Source organism: Podarcis muralis, chromosome 3 (genome assembly GCF_964188315.1).
Source record: "Podarcis muralis chromosome 3, rPodMur119.hap1.1, whole genome shotgun sequence".
Taxonomy (NCBI): domain Eukaryota; kingdom Metazoa; phylum Chordata; class Lepidosauria; order Squamata; family Lacertidae; genus Podarcis; species Podarcis muralis.
Genome location: NC_135657.1, coordinates 117,345,025 through 117,362,259, shown reverse-complemented (window position 1 = coordinate 117,362,259; position 17,235 = coordinate 117,345,025). Strand labels below are relative to the sequence as shown.

General features: G+C 46.0%; 1 protein-coding gene across 3 annotated transcripts; it reads left to right on the top strand.

Annotated features, from left to right (window-relative positions):
• Nucleotides 1-473: 473 nt before the first annotated feature.
• On the top strand, nt 474-16,094 carry EFHC1 (EF-hand domain containing 1). Of its 3 annotated transcripts, none has more exons than XM_077926560.1 (11): nt 474-655; nt 2,232-2,453; nt 4,467-4,754; nt 5,697-5,846; nt 6,652-6,844; nt 8,066-8,286; nt 9,035-9,175; nt 10,943-11,156; nt 11,870-12,017; nt 13,415-13,628; nt 14,793-16,094. In XM_077926560.1, the coding sequence occupies exons 1-11, from the start codon at nt 593-595 to the stop codon at nt 14,862-14,864; spliced, it is 1,926 nt and encodes a 641-aa protein (XP_077782686.1). In that variant the 5' UTR covers nt 474-592; the 3' UTR covers nt 14,865-16,094. The 3 variants fall into 3 exon arrangements, with proteins under 3 accessions (XP_077782686.1, XP_077782685.1, XP_077782687.1); XM_077926559.1 differs by lacking the exon at nt 474-655 and adding an exon at nt 1,020-1,152; XM_077926561.1 differs by lacking the exons at nt 474-655; nt 13,415-13,628 and adding an exon at nt 1,021-1,152.
• Nucleotides 16,095-17,235: the final 1,141 nt, after the last annotated feature.

Sequence of the window (17,235 nt, the reverse complement as noted above, 5' to 3'; positions counted from 1 at the left end):
TTATTATTATTATTATGGTGTTTCCTGCTTGGCAGGGGGTTGGACTCGATGGCCCTTGTGGTCTCTTCCAACTCTATGATTCTAAGCAGCAAAGAACTCTGGCAGAATGGTGAGAATTGTCCTGGAAGCAATTTCACTTTCCATGGAAAGTCTCTTTTCCTTGCAAATTAGGCAGGGGTGGGGGCGTTTCACTAACAACGCCATGCCACTTTTAAACTTCATCTACAAAAAGTTCAGAGTCATTTTTAAAGAAACGTATTGTGCTATCCGATCCTAAACATTTGTTTTTCATATAGAAGCCCCTGCCACGATGCTAAAATTACACTGTAAGCATTGGTGCCAACTCCTAGGGCTCGAGGTCTCTTCCGAGTCCCCCCCGCCCCAACGTACTGGAGGGGGCCGACTCTAATTCTAGGAAATGCAAGAAGCGCACGACTTTTTTTGCTGGGAGGGAGCGGGAAGCCGGCGGAGGAGGAGGGGCTGCGCAAAGCGCGCGCAAGGAAGGGCGCTCCATCTCGGCGCGTCGCCGGTCGCCGAGGAAACGCGCGCGTTGCCCGGCTGCGAACGGGGAAGGGAGCCGCCGCTCGGCGCCATGAGCTCCCAGCCGGTGCAAGGGCTGCCCCTCCTGCCGGGCTCGTCGTTCCGGGACCCCACGGTGAGCACAGGCGCCCCGCCGGCCCCGGAGCCGCGCTCCTTCCCCGGGACGCGGGGCGGAGAAAGCGCCGCTGACTGCGCCCCGCTCGCCCCGCGGAAGGAGGGTCTTTGCGCGGAGCGGGTGGGCTGAATGCCGGGCCCCAGGGCCGGATCGAGGTGGGATGGGGCCCTAAGCTGCTGGAGGTAACGGGGTTCTTTATATGTCCAGCTGTCCTTTGTCAACAACCAATTGTCGTGTTTTTCTGTGTTGAATACAGTGGTACCTCTGGATACGAACGGGATCCGTTCCAGAGCCCCGTTCGCATCTTGAAGTAAACGTAAGACGCGTCTGCGCATGCGCGGGTCGTGTTTCACCACTTCTGCGCATGCGCGTGATGCCATTTTGAGCATCTGCGCATGCGCGAGTGGAGAAACCCGCAAGTAACGCGCGCCGTTACTTTTGGGTCACCGCGGAGCGCAACCCGAAAATATTCATCCCACTGCTGCTTCAACCCCGAGGTATGACTGTTTATGCTTTATGGTATTTTATGGACCTAAAGGTAAAGAGACCCCTGACCATTAGGTCCAGTCGTGGCCGACTCTGGGGTTGTGGCGCTCATCTTGCTTTATTGGCCGAGGGAGCCGGCGTACAGCTTCCGGGTCATGTGGCCACCATGACTAAGCCTGGCGAACCAGGGCAGCGCACAGAAATGCTGTTTACCTTCCCACCGGAGTGGTACCTGTTTATCTACTTGCACTTTGATGTGCTTTCGAACTGCTAGGTGGGCAGGAGCAGGGACCGAGCAACGGGCGCTCACCCCGTCGCGGGGATTCGAACCAAGTTCTCCACCGTCCCTGGAACAGGGCATCCAACCCTCTGCATATTCCACCGTCTCCTCTCTCCGCTATGCAAAGCCAGATATCCAGGCCTCTTCAGAAACATCCACCCTCCCCATGGATCCCTGACCAGAAAACCCAAAAGGGTGTTTGTATTGTATTTCCTTCTCTCCCACTGGTCATGAATGTATCTATGTGCGAGGGTTGTTTGTTTGCAGTCTGCTCTGGGTTGCCTTGGGCAAGATAAAGTGACTAACAAATTTAATAAATAAAAATAATGTAAGTAGTAGAGGAAGCCACACATTGGGACAGGGGGTGACATTCAGATTGTGGAAGAAGAAGGTTGAAGCGATTTAAAGTTTGAGAGGGAGAGGATTGTTTTTGTGTTTGGGAGAGTGGCATGCCTTAGGGACAACTCCATATCCCTGGAATGGATCCCGATCATTCTTTACTAGAGCGTTCAAAGGGACCTCCTATAAATAAGCAACTTTTCAAGACATCCAACAGGTCTGCCTGGCATTTTTGAGGCACAAAATCCTTCCCCCCGTCTCCCGGCTGCCTGGCTGCCAACATTTCACAGCTGGGAACTGGAGAACTCATTCATCTCCCACAATTTCATGCCAGGGATCACGGCGTGTGCTCTGACCCTATCCCACTACACAGGGTGTTCCCGCCCCCAGCCGCTGTACATTATGCACCTTTGCTCACCAATGACAGTGATCTGCCCCGCATCCGACTCTTGGTTTTCTTTCTTCCCTTAGAAAACTGCCTTTCATCGCTCTCAGACCTTGGGTTACAAGAATGGCTTTGCGTTTAAGCGGCTTCCAACCACAGGGATCGGTGGCCAACGGCTGCATGTCAACCAGTTGTCCCCAGCTGAACTGGATGAACTGGCCAACAAGAGACCCACTTTGACCTACGGCCAAGCCAAGCAAGCCCCACCTTCAGACTTCATCCCAGCCCATGTGGCTTTTGACAAAAAGGTATTGTTCAAAAACATCTCATTTCAGAAATGCCTAGTCCTGGAAAAGTGTCTGTTGGGAAGCTCAGGGAACGACTGATTTTAAAGGACATTATTTTCAAGTAAGTCTTTGGCAAAAGACAACTAAAGCCTGGCTTGAAAAAGAAATTCTTTGCTTAGAAACCATGCTGTTTCAGTGTCCTAAGAGTTCTCCTAGAAGCTAGAAGTCCGAATAGTTGGAAGAGATTAATGATGGCAAGAGAACTGATGAGCATATTCATGTTTCTGTTTTCAGAACTGTGCTGTGTGGACTAATCTAGGTGTGCAGGTGTCAGAGTTTTGTGTCAGAACTGAGTCACAGCTGAATCCCAGTCCAGCGGAGGAGGAGAATTTAAAGTTTACTAAGGGCAAGTTCTTTCTGCCCATGTGTCCTTCCCCAAATCACCTCTTCCCAGCTGTTTTTTCTCTCTCAAGAGGACCCTATGCATTTAAAGCATGTGATGCCCCCCAAAAGTATCCCAGAAATTGTATTTTTTTTATGGGTGCTGGGAATTTCAGTTCTGAGAGGGGTAAACCGCAGTTTTACCCTGTTTATTTGGAGAAATTAAGTGCTTTAAATCTATGGTGTGTAGTTAGTTTAAGTCTGGAATTAACCTCCACAGAGCAAAAAAACAGCTGGTGAGAAAATGTGGTTTTCTTCACACCATGCAGATGATAAAATTATATGCTTTTATGAGAAAATCAGTACCTGTTTTCTGAGGTACTAATTTTTGATCAATATCCAGGTAGAATGCAAATTGGGATTGTCCATAGTATTAGGTGTTGTCTGAACAAACCACTTTAATAATATGAAAGTACAGGCATGCCTTCTCAGCAACAATTAAAGACTGATTAGATGTTTATTGTTGGTATCTAGCAGTTAATTTATTAAAACGTTTCTACACTTATAGACAACCTTTCTCATTAAACCTTAAGGCAGCTCATATCAATATAAACAGTATAATTAATTCAGTATACCCTATAATTGCATCCCAAAGAAGCTCATTCTCCAGGATCACTTGGGCTGAGGAAAGAAAGTTCTTGTTTTATTTTCTCCAAATTCCTCTTGGTCAAAAGACATTTAACCTCAGGGTCACATCTTAGGCCCACCTGACCTATTTTCATAGGATTAAGGGAATGGAGACCATTGGGCAGCTAGTTGCTGCCATTGGTCTCATGTTGGATGGAGCTTTCCTCCTGTTTCCAGAGACACCAAATCCTTTTATTCCTCCTGGGTTTAGCATGTCCCCATGTGCTCCCGCTCTCACAGGATCCGCTCCCTGCAAGAGAAGGGCGCACTGAATTTTTTATCTTTCAAATTCCCAAAACCAGGGTTGCTAAAATAGTTGTACCATGACTTGGGAATCCAAAAGATATTTTGGTTACATTAATATGTTAGTTTTGTAAAATAATTTAGTTAAGGCAAAATGTGTGCAAAACTGGATAGAAGTAAGTGCCAAAAACTTGCAGTTATATCATGTATAAGAGCTTGGATGTTCCACCTCCTTGTGTGTGAGACAAGGGTTAAGATCCAGCTCTGACAGAGAGCTTTGCCTTCTCCCTTTTCCTTTTTATTTTTTGGTTGTTTTCTTTTTACCTAGATTAGTTTGTTTTTTATTGTATTGTATGTTGAAAAGTTTCAATTTTTTTTCTTAAAAAAGATTGCCAAGTATTTGCAGTTATATTATATATTAATATTATTATTATTATTACTTATTTAGCATTACCTGGTATTCTGAGAAGGTAACATTTAAATTCTTTGGTTTCCCCAAAGCAGTTTATGTTCTTCTCCATCAAATGTAGACTTACCAAGCTAAATGTTGTCCAAGCACAAAAAGAATAGCACTCAAAAACATATTTTTAAGAACCTTCGCTAAAGAAATTTGCAAAAATTAAGTTTCACCTCCTAAAACGACACATTCTTCTGCAAGGGTGTCTCCTGCGATTTTACCATGAAATAAATGCCTTGTGTCTCATGGGGCTCTTTTCCCCGCAGGTGCTGAAGTTTGACGGTTACTTTCAGGAAGATGTCCCCATATCTACAGAAGAGCACTTCCGCATCCGCCAAGTGGGCATTTATTATTACCTGGAAGACGATAGCATGTCTGTCATGGAGCCCATTGTGGAAAACTCTGGGATTCCCCAGGGCAAGTTCATCAAACGCCAACGTCTGCCCAAGAACGATCGTGGGGACCATTATCATTGGAAAGACCTGAACAGAGGAATCAACATCACTATCTATGGCAAGACCTTCCGGATCGTTGATTGTGATGCCTTCACCCAGGTACTGGACCTGGGCCGCTAATTTCCAGAACTGACTGGGGGGAAAGTAGGAAATGAGTCAATTGCAGTATTGCAATAGACGTGTTACAAAACAGAGAGGGAAACGTACGTCTTTTGTCTCCCCTTTCAATTCATAGATTCTTTTTCACAGGTCATTTACATTTAGGGAGACACTTTTGTTATAGACATCTTGCAGTTGGGGGGAAATGAGTGGGGGGGATAGGTGGGGAGTTGTATTGTTCTTTCATTCTGTTGCCTAGTGTTAGTGGGAGGGCAAGCATGGCCAAACTTGGCCCTCCAGCTGTTTTGGGACTACAGTTCCCATCATGCCTGACCACTGGTCCTGTTAGCTAGGGATGATGGGAGTTGTAGTCCCAAAACAGCTGGAGGGCCAAGTTTGGCCATGCCTATGGTAGGGGGTTGGGTCAGCATCCCGTGAGTAGGTCCTTGTTTATATATATTTTTAGTTTTTGTCGATATTGTGATAGATCAGGGGGTTCCTGAGCTTGGTTGATTGTGTTCTGTTGATTGCAATGTGGTTTGTTGGTTTGTTGGTTTGTTTGTATGTGTTTGGGGAGACAGGTTGTCGGGTCTGTTAAGCCACACTGATTTGTATGCTGTTGTCGTGTTGTGCTGTGTGATGAACAGGAACCACACCGGGGTGAAGTCATCCTCCTTTGTTTGTCCCTGTGCTAGTTTAAGTTTGTTGGTCAACTTCCCCATACATTTTGATACCAGTGGTCTGTCTGTGTTCACTCCTGATAGGTCCTTCCAGTGTCTAGTCATGATGTTTCTGGCTGGTGAAATTAAGAGACTTATGACTTCCTTGTCTTGGCTTAAACTGCCCCTTGGATGGAGATTTTGTAAATCGAAGCCCCTTTGCTGTTCTGCAGTTCCTTGCTGTCTTTAGCCTGGTATTAATGACATGGCTGTCTTTTCCTAGACTTTTCTGGAGAGCCAGGGAATAGAACTGAACCCTCCGGAGAGAATGATTTTTGACCCTTACACAGAGCTGCGTAAGATGCCTCTGCGCACATATGTCACACCCTCAGATTTCGACCAACTCAAGCAGTTTTTGGCCTTTGACAAGAAGGTGAGTCTCTGGTTTGTTCTATTTCAGATTCTTTCTCACACACCTTTCTATATAATAATGATGATGATTAATACTACTACTACTACTACTAGTAGTAGTAGTAGTAGTAATAGTAATAGTAATAATACACCCTAAATTCAAAGCAGCAAACTAGCCTCCTATGATAAAATCAAGAAAATAGCAATCAATAAAACAAGTAAACAAAACAATTAAAACAGGAGAAGATTAAACACTATAAAGGCAGTCTGAATAATAATTATAATTATAATAATGTGCCTGTATGAAACAGAGACTCTGCTTCTTTCTTTCTTTCTTTCTTTCTTTCTTTCTTTCTTTCTTTCTTTCTTTCTTTCCCCCTTCCTCCTTTCCTCCCTCTCTCCCTCCCTTTATTTAGAACTTGGGCTTATTACTGGCATTCTCATATGATTTACACGGCTGCCTTGTACTAAGTCAGACCATCTAAATCCAATTCAGCATGTTTTAAACAGATTCTTATATGCATGTAGTTTTAATTCTATTAATGTTTAATTGTGTTTTAATTGTTGTTTTCCCTGTATTTTTAGCAATACTTGGTTTTTATCTGTAAGCTGCCTTTGAGCCCCGCCAGGGGAAAAGCTGGGGTACAAATAAATTCTTCTTCATCATCATCATCTTCTTCTTCATCTTCATCATCATCATTTAAGACTGCCTCCTCTGACTGCATCTTTTTCTTAGGGCCTTTTTCAGTGGAGGCTGAGATTCAGTGGAGGCTGGGCAAAGTCTGTTCTTCCTCACCCTGAGTTCTGGCCCCTCCTGTGCCTTACAGGTCCTTCGCTTCTATGCCATGTGGGATGATACCGAGAGCATGTTTGGTGAGAACCGGCGTTTCATCATCCACTACTACTTGGCAGACGACACCGTGGAGGTCCGGGAGGTGCATGAGCGGAATGACGGCAGAGACCCCTTCCCTGTGCTGATAAGACGCCAGCACCTGCCCAAAAAGCTTGCAGAGAAGAAAGGTAAAGGGCACCTGTGCTTTATCTTTTAGGGTTGATGTGTAAAAGGAATACCTAACTGGAAAAATTGGTGTGCAGAAGGTATGTGTGCAAGCAAGAGTATTTGGGTGCAGTGTGAATCCCATTAACATTTTGTATACCAGGAACGCATTCAGTGCTATTTTTCTAGAAAAGGAGGTGCTGGAACTTCTCCTTTGTTCTCTTAGAATGGCAATGGTGCTGGAACTGAGCTCTGGTTAGCTCCAGTGTGGTGTAGTGGTTAAGAGCGGTAGTCTCGTAATCTGGGGAACCGGGTTCGCGTCTCCGCTCCTCCACATGCAGCTGCTGGGTGACCTTGGGCCAGTCACACTTCTCTGAAGTCTCTCAGCCCCACTCACCTCACAGAGTGTTTGTTGTGGGGGAGGAAGGGAAAGGAGAATGTGAGCCGCTCTGAGACTCCTTAAAGGGAGTGAAAGGCGGGATATCAAATCCAAACTCCTCTTCTTCTTCTTCCGGCTGGAAAACAGCCCTGAAGGCATTAATATGGGAAAGTGGGAGCTTGATCTATGGCAGGCAGTAGCCAGGATGAGAAGTGTGTGTGAGGCTGGGAGAGGGCCCTTTTTCAGACAGATGTGGTAGAATTAGACAGGTCTTCTAGCATGCGATGGGGTTAAAGCAGTTATCCACCATACCAGTTGAATGTCCTGTTTGGATCACATTGCTGTCTAAAGTCCTAAATGTACTCTTGTCTTTCTGAAGGATGTTTGCTGCATTTTCTTTAGTTTTCTAAATATTGCCTGATGATACATTCTGAGATCCTTTGGAAATTACTTCCAGAGTTTAAGCATGATCGGTTTTGATCTGTTTAAAATTGCTTGTCCCATTTAAATTACTGAGGCACTGAGGCTGCAGTGTTATCACCATTGCGACTGTTTGTCCCCGGAGATACCGTATTTTTCGCTCTATAAGACGCACCTATTTTTGGAGGAGGAAAACAAGAAAAAATATTCTGAATCGCACAGCGAAAACAGCTATCCCTCTTGCTGTTCTGGCTTCTGGGATAGCTGTGCAGCCTGCATTCGCTCCATAAGACGCACACACATTTCCCCTTACTTTTAAGGAGGGGAAAAGTGTGTCTTATAGAGTGAAAAATACGGTAGTTTGTCCTTCTTTCGACAGCTGAATACTCTCCTTCCTTAGGAGTAATTGGAGGCAGGACACATCTAACCCTCTTTCTTCCGCTAGGACCCTTCCCAACTTGTGTGCTGGAGATCTCTGATCAGGAGGTCCTGGAATGGTTCACGGCTAAAGATTTTGCCGTAGGCAAATCCACTACGCTCCTTGGGCGCTCTTTTTTCATCTATGATTGTGATGAGTTCACGCGGCAGTTTTATCAGGATAAGTTTGGCATCACTGACTTCCATCCAGTTGATGTAAGGAAGCCACCTCCGGAGGAAATCAAGCAGGTAATGGCAGGGAGCAGGAAGGGGGAAGATGGAAGAGCGATCAGTGTTTGACTCAAGGCTAAGGCTCCAGTCCCTGCCCTGCTTGCTTGCAAGGAAACTCAACTGAGTAAGGGGCCATATGCAAACACCTCTCTGCTTACGGAGTCTTGGCAAGCCACAGCAACCATTCCTAGAGCATTCTGGTCCTTTTTTAGTGGTTAGCTTAGCATTAGCTCTGCAGCCAAATGATTATGCATCTTTCCCCCATCAATGTTGAACCATATGTAGGTTCAAGATGGAGCCTCACAGGGGCTCTGCTAAGGCTGCACACCAGAGATACATCCTCACTCCCCCCCCCCCCAATTCAATTGGACAAACTGCATTTTCACGTTAAGTTGGAGGGCAGCCACCTCTAATAAGTATCTCATTCCAAAAATGGGATACTGACTGACAGCTGTTGGGAGATCATCTGCTGTCATTAGCTCCCCTCAATAAAACTCAAATCAGCTCTCCAAGACAGACAGGGAGCGCTCAGTTCTACAAAGGATGGTCTGCCAACCGACATAACACCAGAGATCTGACACCAGCAGAAACTTGGGGATGAAGTTAGCTGGGACGCCTCAGAGGGTATTGACAGAGGACTGTCCCCCCCCCCCCCCTTCATCTCTGCTGTAATGGAAGATAATGGTGATACAACAGAAGGTGCAAAGTGAATGAAGTCCACAGCATTGCATTATAATTCATTATTTGTGGCTTCTTTCCTCTGCAGGAAATCCCTCCATACAACGGTTTTGGTTTCCTTGAAGACTCTCTCCAAAACTGCTTCAGTCTGATTCCTCAAGCACCCAAGAAGAACGTTCTCAAGATGCTAGAGAACGACCGCAAAGTGTTGCGCTATGCAGTTAGGATGGTGAGATGTCCTGACGTGCTTTCTGGAGGGAGGGATGGGTTTTGGAGATTGGGTGTTCTCATCTCTAATGGCAATCTTTCAAACCCCCAAATGGTTGGATTTTTGTGTAGCATGGAAGATTACTTCCAAAGTAGGAGTGTTCGGGCAGGGGCGAAGCCTAAATGAGGCATGGGGACACTGCTTCACCTGTCCTGCTGCTGCTCGCTGGCTGGCTGGGGCAAAAGGGAACAGGCAGGTCACTGTGCCAGCCTGGAGATGGCTCTGTGATCCGTCCCAGATTGGGCCTGATGCCAACAAGTGAGGGCAGTGCCCTGGGCTCAGGACTCAGTAGATCAGAAGCCAGCTCAGCCTCTTCCCAGCCTGGAATGCTCTGCCACACACAGAGATCCCTTCAGCAGGTGGGAGAGGGAGGTCCATGCCAGCAGAGCGATGCTGGCATTACTCTGCAAGCAGAGTCCGTCAGGGCTGCATGGAGGGACATCCACCCTGCTGCCCAGTCTTGATGCAGACGGCATTTGGATTGCAGCATCCATTGATCAATCTACTCATTAAGTCGTAATGTTAATCCTTTTCATGATGCTTTCAACATCTCAGGGTATCCGTTTAGTGATGTTATTTCTTCATCAATGTACATGGCATTTAAAGCCAAGCAAAATTTCCTGTGCTGAGGAGTTTTAAACTGCAGCATAACAGTAAGGAGGCATTGAAGGAAGGAAAAGAGTAGGAGAGGCTGTGATAAAAGGTAGCACACATTCCTGCTGTATTGCTTTAGTAATTTCCTCATTGCATCCTCAACCTTCTCAGCAAAGTCGAGCATCAGAACTACAGACCGTTAACAAACAACAGAGTTGACAGCGGTTGAATTTACAAATGGTGACCCTGTTTTCTACAGGAACAGGCTGTGAGAAATGTGCTGTTATGTACTGAGTTGAATAGGATCCAAACTGCAGCAGTCTGATTGGTCCTAGAACAATAGGATCCAAACTGCAGCAGTCTGATTGGTCCTAGAACAATAGGATTCAGAATGCAGCAGTCTGATTGGTCCTAGAACAATGCAGCAGTATGATTGGTTGGCAGGAACTACCCAATCATGCTCCAAATAGAAGTGAATCCACAACCTGATTGGCTTACAGTAGAATTCCGGAATTAGCCAATCATGTGCAGCCCATTGTGTAAATAATGTATATAAAGCAGATACTTTGAGGGGACTTTCATTCATTCCTCCTCACCACTATGAGCTGAATAAAGAGCATGAAATCACTTTGCGACTCTGAGTATATTTCATGTGCCCTGTCACGTCCTTTAGAGCCGTGGTTCCCACAGGGGGGCAATTTGATTTTTAAGGGGGGCAATTCAAGAATGAGTTATTAACAATGAATGGCCTTTTAGACTTTCTCCATGTGAATAGGAGATCGCTTTTTGAATAATAAGTATTATATGTCACAGGGAGGGGGGCATCAGGATTTTAGAGGTGCTTAGGTGAGGCATGGCAAAAAAAAAGGCTGGGAACCAGTGCTTCAGAGCCTTCTTAAGAGCCTTTCTGAGTTCTTAGCTTATTGGAAGCAGATTTCTAGCCAGCTCAGTTGTTTTCTGTCTGACAGAAGCGAACAGGGTGGTGGCGCTGTGCTATATACCAGGATGGAGAGACAGACGGGATGTGGTGGGGGTTGCAGCACAGTTGGGGGGCGGTCAGGTGCAAGGTGCCATCCCAGCCACACTGCCTGTTGCTGCTCCCAGTGCAGTGATCTCTGTATGTAATCTCTGCAGGAATCGCCCAATCCTGAAGACAGTAAGCGTCATTTTGTGCTCTCCTATTGCCTCGCCACCGACATGATGAGCATCTATGAGCGACCTATGCGCAATTCAGGAAGAATTGGAGGCAAATTCCTAGCCAAGACCAGGGTGTGCAAGCCAGGGTCCACTACAGACATTCCTGTTTACTATGAGCCAGCTGACTTCACCATTGGAGCCATGGTGGAAGGTGAGTAGAAGACAGCAGGTAAGTAAATTGGACACTCTTATGTAGAAAACAGCAATGTTGCTGGCGTTTTCTTTGTTAGCTATCCAGAATGTAGTCTGCCTTTGCTATTGTGCCGCTCAATATCTTGGCATTCAGTTGAATAATAAATCTTGAAGTCATAATAGACCGTTTAGAAACGTTTTGTCCAATTTCCCTTGCATTTGTGAGGCACAGTGCTAAAACCCAACTAGCTCAGAACTGACAAGCTGGCTAAAGCACTGCTGAACCCTTTGCTGAAGAATCAGAGTTCTTTAAGGTCATAGAATCATAGAATCATAGAGTTGGAATAGACCACAAGGGCCATCGAGTCCAACCCCCTGCCAAGCAGGTCTCTGGCCTCCAGACCCCTTTTGCATTACCCTCTACATTGTAGGGAGAACAAAGCAATAAGGAATCGAGACGGAAGCAGAAAATGCTGCCAGTCCATCCTTTGTTTTAACTCAGCAGAGGACGTGCCAGAGAGCTGTAGAACCGGGCACCATTCTTCTCTCTGGTGATTGTAGGCACGGAAGGTTCTGTTCTGAGTTTTGCTCTGGCCGCTTTGCAGAGCGAAGGAGACGGCCAAGCTGCAGGAAAAAATGAAAACTTTGGCACCCTGGACTGGACACTTCAAAGAAAGTGCTTGATCGTCTGTGCTTAATGGTGAACACTGGTTTCCTTTTCTTTCATTCCAGTGTTCAGCCACAGGTTCATCATCATAGATGCTGATTCATTTGTCCTGAAGTATATGGAAGGCAATTTGGAGAGTTTCCCACCAGCAGTTGTGCAGTCCATGAGGGATCACTTCGCACCTCGCCAGGCAGCAGCTGAGGCAGTAAAGAGGTGGGCTTTTAAAGAAAACCCATGCAAACGCTTCTCCAGACATCATTAGATTCTTCTTGGGTAGCTTCATTCCATGTTTCTTAGCGTGATGCTTTCCATGCGCATCCTAAGGCCATTATATGCATTGTGCAGACTAAGGTCCCCATCTTACATTATCACCACGGGGAGGGAATCATTGTAGCAGTCCCTTGGACACTATGGTAGTACCATGAAAATCCTCAGGGAGCCTCTGCTACTCTTCCTTTACTAGCTGTTGGGGAGTAAGAGTGGGAGAGAGCTTTTTCATTCATGGCCCGTCTTGTAGGCATCCAACTGGTTGCTGTGGGAAATGGGATGCTAGTCTAGGTGGGCATTTTGCCTGATTCACTAGAGCATTTAAAATGAATCATAGAACAGTCCAACCCCTGAGAGAGTCCATTCCACTTCATATGCTTATGTTAGTTTTCCATCAATTCTAATCATGTCCATTCAAACATTTCCAGGGTGTGCGTGTCTTATTTTGAATACTCTTAAAGGGTGCATGCTAAACCTTTCTACCCTAATGGTGAGGGGTTTCCCTTTTTTACATGCAGGGTGCTATTTGCATAGCTGTCAACTTTTCCCTTTTCTTGCGAGGAATCCTATTCGGAATAAGGGAATTTCCCTTTAAAAAGGGGAAATGTTGGCAGCTATGTGCTATTTGTTGCTGGGGAGCAATTCTCCACCTGCAGTCTCAAATTGTGACACCTATCGGAAATTGTAGAGGAAAGAAACAATATCTAGGAGGAAAATAAGAATATTTGGTCCTAGTTGTTTCAATGAACCAATATAGGAAACAGTTGGCTACTCTTGGTGTACCTTTGTTAGTCAAAGGTGCAACTTCCCACTTTAGGAATTGTGCAGTTTAACCAGAAAAAACACGGGGAAAACAGAAAGCTTTGTCTAGCTGCAAAATAGAACCTGAAATCCCTACCTTACTCGGAATTCTGATAAATTTTGTCACAGCAGTGTTTATGATTCACAAGTCTTAATCATTTTCTCTTGTAGGTGGATTCACTAAAATTTTAGTAGATTAATCAGCGGGGTTGTGAGTTAGGAGCAAGGTGCTGCGTTTCTGTTAGAACAACAACAAAACTTTTAAGAGGGGACTTTCTGGCAGATTTTATTTATTAAATAGTAATTTAATGTCTTCGTTGAGGTTTTGCCAGTATGCAAATTTATCTAATTTTAAATCAGCTTCGCTAACAGGCTGGTGAATAAGGAACAACCAAGACTGTTCATCTTTAAGGTGACGGCCCTAATGATCTGTACGCAAGCCTTTCGAGATCATGGTAGCCAAGTCAGATGGGCTCGTGCACAACGGAGGAGGCGTACTTGCCGACTCGTGAAAGACGTTCCTCCCCCCCCCCCCCTTGTAGGTTAGCTTCAGATGAGCCTGACAAACAGGAGCTGGATGCCCTGACTGAGCAGATACAGGAGCACATGAGGAGACATAACTACTTGCCAGACAGCAACATGCAGGCAGCGTTCCTCCAGCAAGACAAAGATGGCTCAGGGCTCCTCAGCAGAGAAGAATTCTGTGCCCTCTGTGACCAATTCAAAGTGCCTGTTGATGACCCTCTTTTCCAGAAGGTGAGGAGTAGGAATAGTCACAGCATCTGAACTTTGCCAAGAAAGCCACGGCAGTGATTTGCGGATTTGCACTAACCTGACCACTTGTCTGGTGCCCACGTATCCTCATGAATTCAGTGGCACTCACTTCCGAGTCGGTTTTCATCATACCGTAGGACATTAGGAGAAGGGCAGGCAACGTGGTCAGCAGCAGGGGCCGCGAGGGAATCATAAAACAAGAGCAAATAGTGGCACTGCTTTCTTGAAAAGAATTTGTAATGTACTTCTGGTACAGTGCGAGTTTCCTGGGAACAAGTCAAAATCAACAGTGACAGTAAAGAATTCATGACCTTTGGGTTACAGTGGTACCTCGGGTTACAGACGCTTCAGGTTACAGACTCTGCTAACCCAGAAATAGTACCTCGGGTTAAGAACTTTGCTTCAGGATGAGAACAGAAATCGCGTGGCAGCAACGGAAGGCCCCATTACCTAAAGTGGTACCTCAGGTTCATAACAGTTTCAGGATAAGAACAGACCTCCAGAACGAATTTAGGTTCTTAACCCGAGGTACCACTGTACTTTTATTTTTAAAATAAATAAATAAATAAATAGTAGATAATGAGTGAACAAAGCTTCCTCTTTGCTGCCATGTTGGAAGTGTCCTTAGCCTTAGATCTGTTGACAATTCAAGTTGCAGTAATTAGAATTGGCATAAATTTAGGAGAGGGCGTCCCTCACTCGGTGAGGTGTATTGCATGTTTTCTCAGATGCCATTTGCCTAATTTCTCCTAGAAAATTAGAAGTAGCGACCCTTGGGTTTTTTTGAATATGGGTTCCTTCCACACCAGCCCTTTTCTCTTGAATTGCCCTCTGTGGCTCACTCACTTTTTTTACAGTATCCACATTGTTGTGAGCTCTTTGGATTTAAGTGGTTTTTGGAGGTGCCGTTTTTCCAGCCCTCATTTGTGGTGATTGTGTGTGTGTGGGGGGGGGGATACAAAGCAATTGCACTACTAGCCTGACCCACTCTTTTCAGGGTTCCTGTTGGCAACAAACTATTTCTCACCACTGTGGAGCCGCATTTGTTCTTGAATATCAGATATATTACAAACTGCCCCCTGCTAGTGAAACAGTAATATTACCAGATTTTTCAGCTACTTGACTCTCCTTCCTTTTCTCTTCCAGCTGATCGCCCTTTGTTCCCATGGTGAAAACCAGATCAGATACCCCAACTTTCTCAGAGTTTTCGAGGGATGAACACCAAAAGGTATAAGCAGCAGCAGCAGCAGCAGCAGCAAGAGGGACTTTTGCATATAGATCAACATGGATTAAACTGAGCTAATTCTTGTGCACTTGTTCTGGTCTCTTTTCCCTTCTATCCTGCAAACTTGGCAGAAACGGACATCACTGCATGCTCATTCCAGTTGAATACCTTAAACCTTCTGAGAAAGAGCTCCCAAAATTATAATCACACTAGATAGATAGATAGATAGATAGATAGATAGATAGATAGATAGATAGATATTGGGGGTAGGGGTAGGGAGAGGCCTTTGGACCTAGATGTGGAAAGTCATAAATCCTTTTACTTTAAAAGGTAAAGGAACCCCTGACCATTAGGTCCAGTCGTGGCCGACTCTGGGTTGCAGCGCTCATCTCGCTTTATTGACCGACGGAGCCGGTGTACAGCTTCCGGGTCATGTGGCCAGCATGAAAAAAGCCGCTTCTGGCGAACCAGAGCAGCGCACAGCAACGCCATTTACCTTCCCACTGGAATGGTACCTATTTATCTACTTGCACTTTGATGTGCTTTCGAACTGCTAGGCTGGCAGGAGCAGGGACCGAGCAACAGGAGCTCACCCCGCCGCGGGGATTCGAACCGCCGACCTTCTGATCGGCAAGTCCTAGGCTCTTGGTTTAACCCACAGCGCCACCTGCGTCCTTTTACTTTACTATGCCACTTACCACAACTAATTAGATTTTCTACTCCAGAAGTGACCCCATGTCCGATGTTCATCAACATCCCCCTGTACTGACCCACATTTATTGTTTGATTGGCAAGGGGGTGCAAAGGGGAGACTATTCAAACGTGAAGTAATTTGTAGCTGCGGTCTGGTCAGGGCTGCCTGGGACGTTTTGCCGCTAGTGGAAAAACAGGTAATCTACCACCTTGCAGTCTCTTCCTCCACTGGTCGCCTACTGGGGTGTGCAGAGGGTGGATCAGCCCCCCCCCCCGCCGTCTGGGGTCACACGGGTGGTTCTGGCCCTGCTATGTGTTAGGTTTCTGTTTGTGCCACTGTGCAGTGCTTGGAGTCACAAGACTCTGTTTACATTCCAGAGATTCCAGATTGTTGGAAGTCTCACGGGAGACGGATGTTGTTATTACTGGTTTCCTGTTCCTTTGTTCCAGTTGCCTCTCTGCTTTCACAGACAGAGGATGTATATTTCTTTTCTGTCTGCATAGTTAGAAATAAAACTCTTAGCAATGTAGCTCATATTTCTCGTCCTTCGCTGCTGCTTGGACACTCTGCGTAATGAGGGAACGTGCCTGGAGCATCATCAAAGGCTCAGGTTGTTAATCACCGTTGGAGGACTCGACCAGGAGCAGCTCGGCCGAACGCAAGTTCCGACACTATGAACCACAATACATCTGAGCAGTGCTTTTTTTCTAGGGGGACGCAGACCCCTAAACATTTTGTGAATCTTAAGTTTGGTCTCATTGAGGGGCAGCATTTCAATATGATTAGGAAAATGAGAGTACCCCTAAGCATTATTTTTTTTAGAAAAAAAGCACTGCATCCGAGTGCTCCTAGGACCTTTGTGGTGAAGGGCAGTACCAATTTAATATCCTCCCCTTTCTCCAAGGAGCACAAGATGGCATAAATGGCTCTTTTCCTTATCCCCATTTTATTGTTAGCCTAGCCCTATCAGGTGGTTTATCTACAAGACCCAGTCAGGTTTCAAAGCTCCACAGATAAACGTCCTTTGTGGGCTGGGGTGTAACTGTGGGCCATCTGAAGAGTTGCCTTATACACAGTGTGACTGTTCGTCTCAAGTAGCAGAGTCTTACTTTGGTAGCAGCTCTGTCTCAGAGGACTTTCCTGCTAAAAGATCCTGCTGGATTCAGCCCATGGATTTCAGGCAAGAGTCTGAGAGGTAAGGTAAAGGGACCCCTGACCGTTAGGTCCAGTCATGAACAACTCGGGTTGCGGCGCTCATGTCGCTTTATTGGCTGAGGGAGCCGGAGTACAGCTTCCGGGTCATGTGTGCAGCATGACTAAGCCGCTTCTGGCGAACCAGAGCAGCGCACGGAAACTCCGTTTACCTTCCCACCAGAACGGTACTTATTTATCTACTTGCACTTTGACATGCTTTCGAACTGCTAGGTTGGCAGGAGCAGGGACCAAGCAATGGGAGCTCACTCCATTGCAAGGATTCGAACCGCTGACCCTCTGATCAGCAAGTCCTAGGCTCTGTAGTTTAACCCACAGCGCCACCCACGTCCCTCTGTCTCAGAGGACTTTCCTGCTAAAAGAGCCTGCTGGTTTCAGCCCATGGATTTCAAGCAAGGGTCTGGGGTGTTAGCAAGGACTTAAACCAGGACATTTCTACAGCCAACCTCCCCAAAATG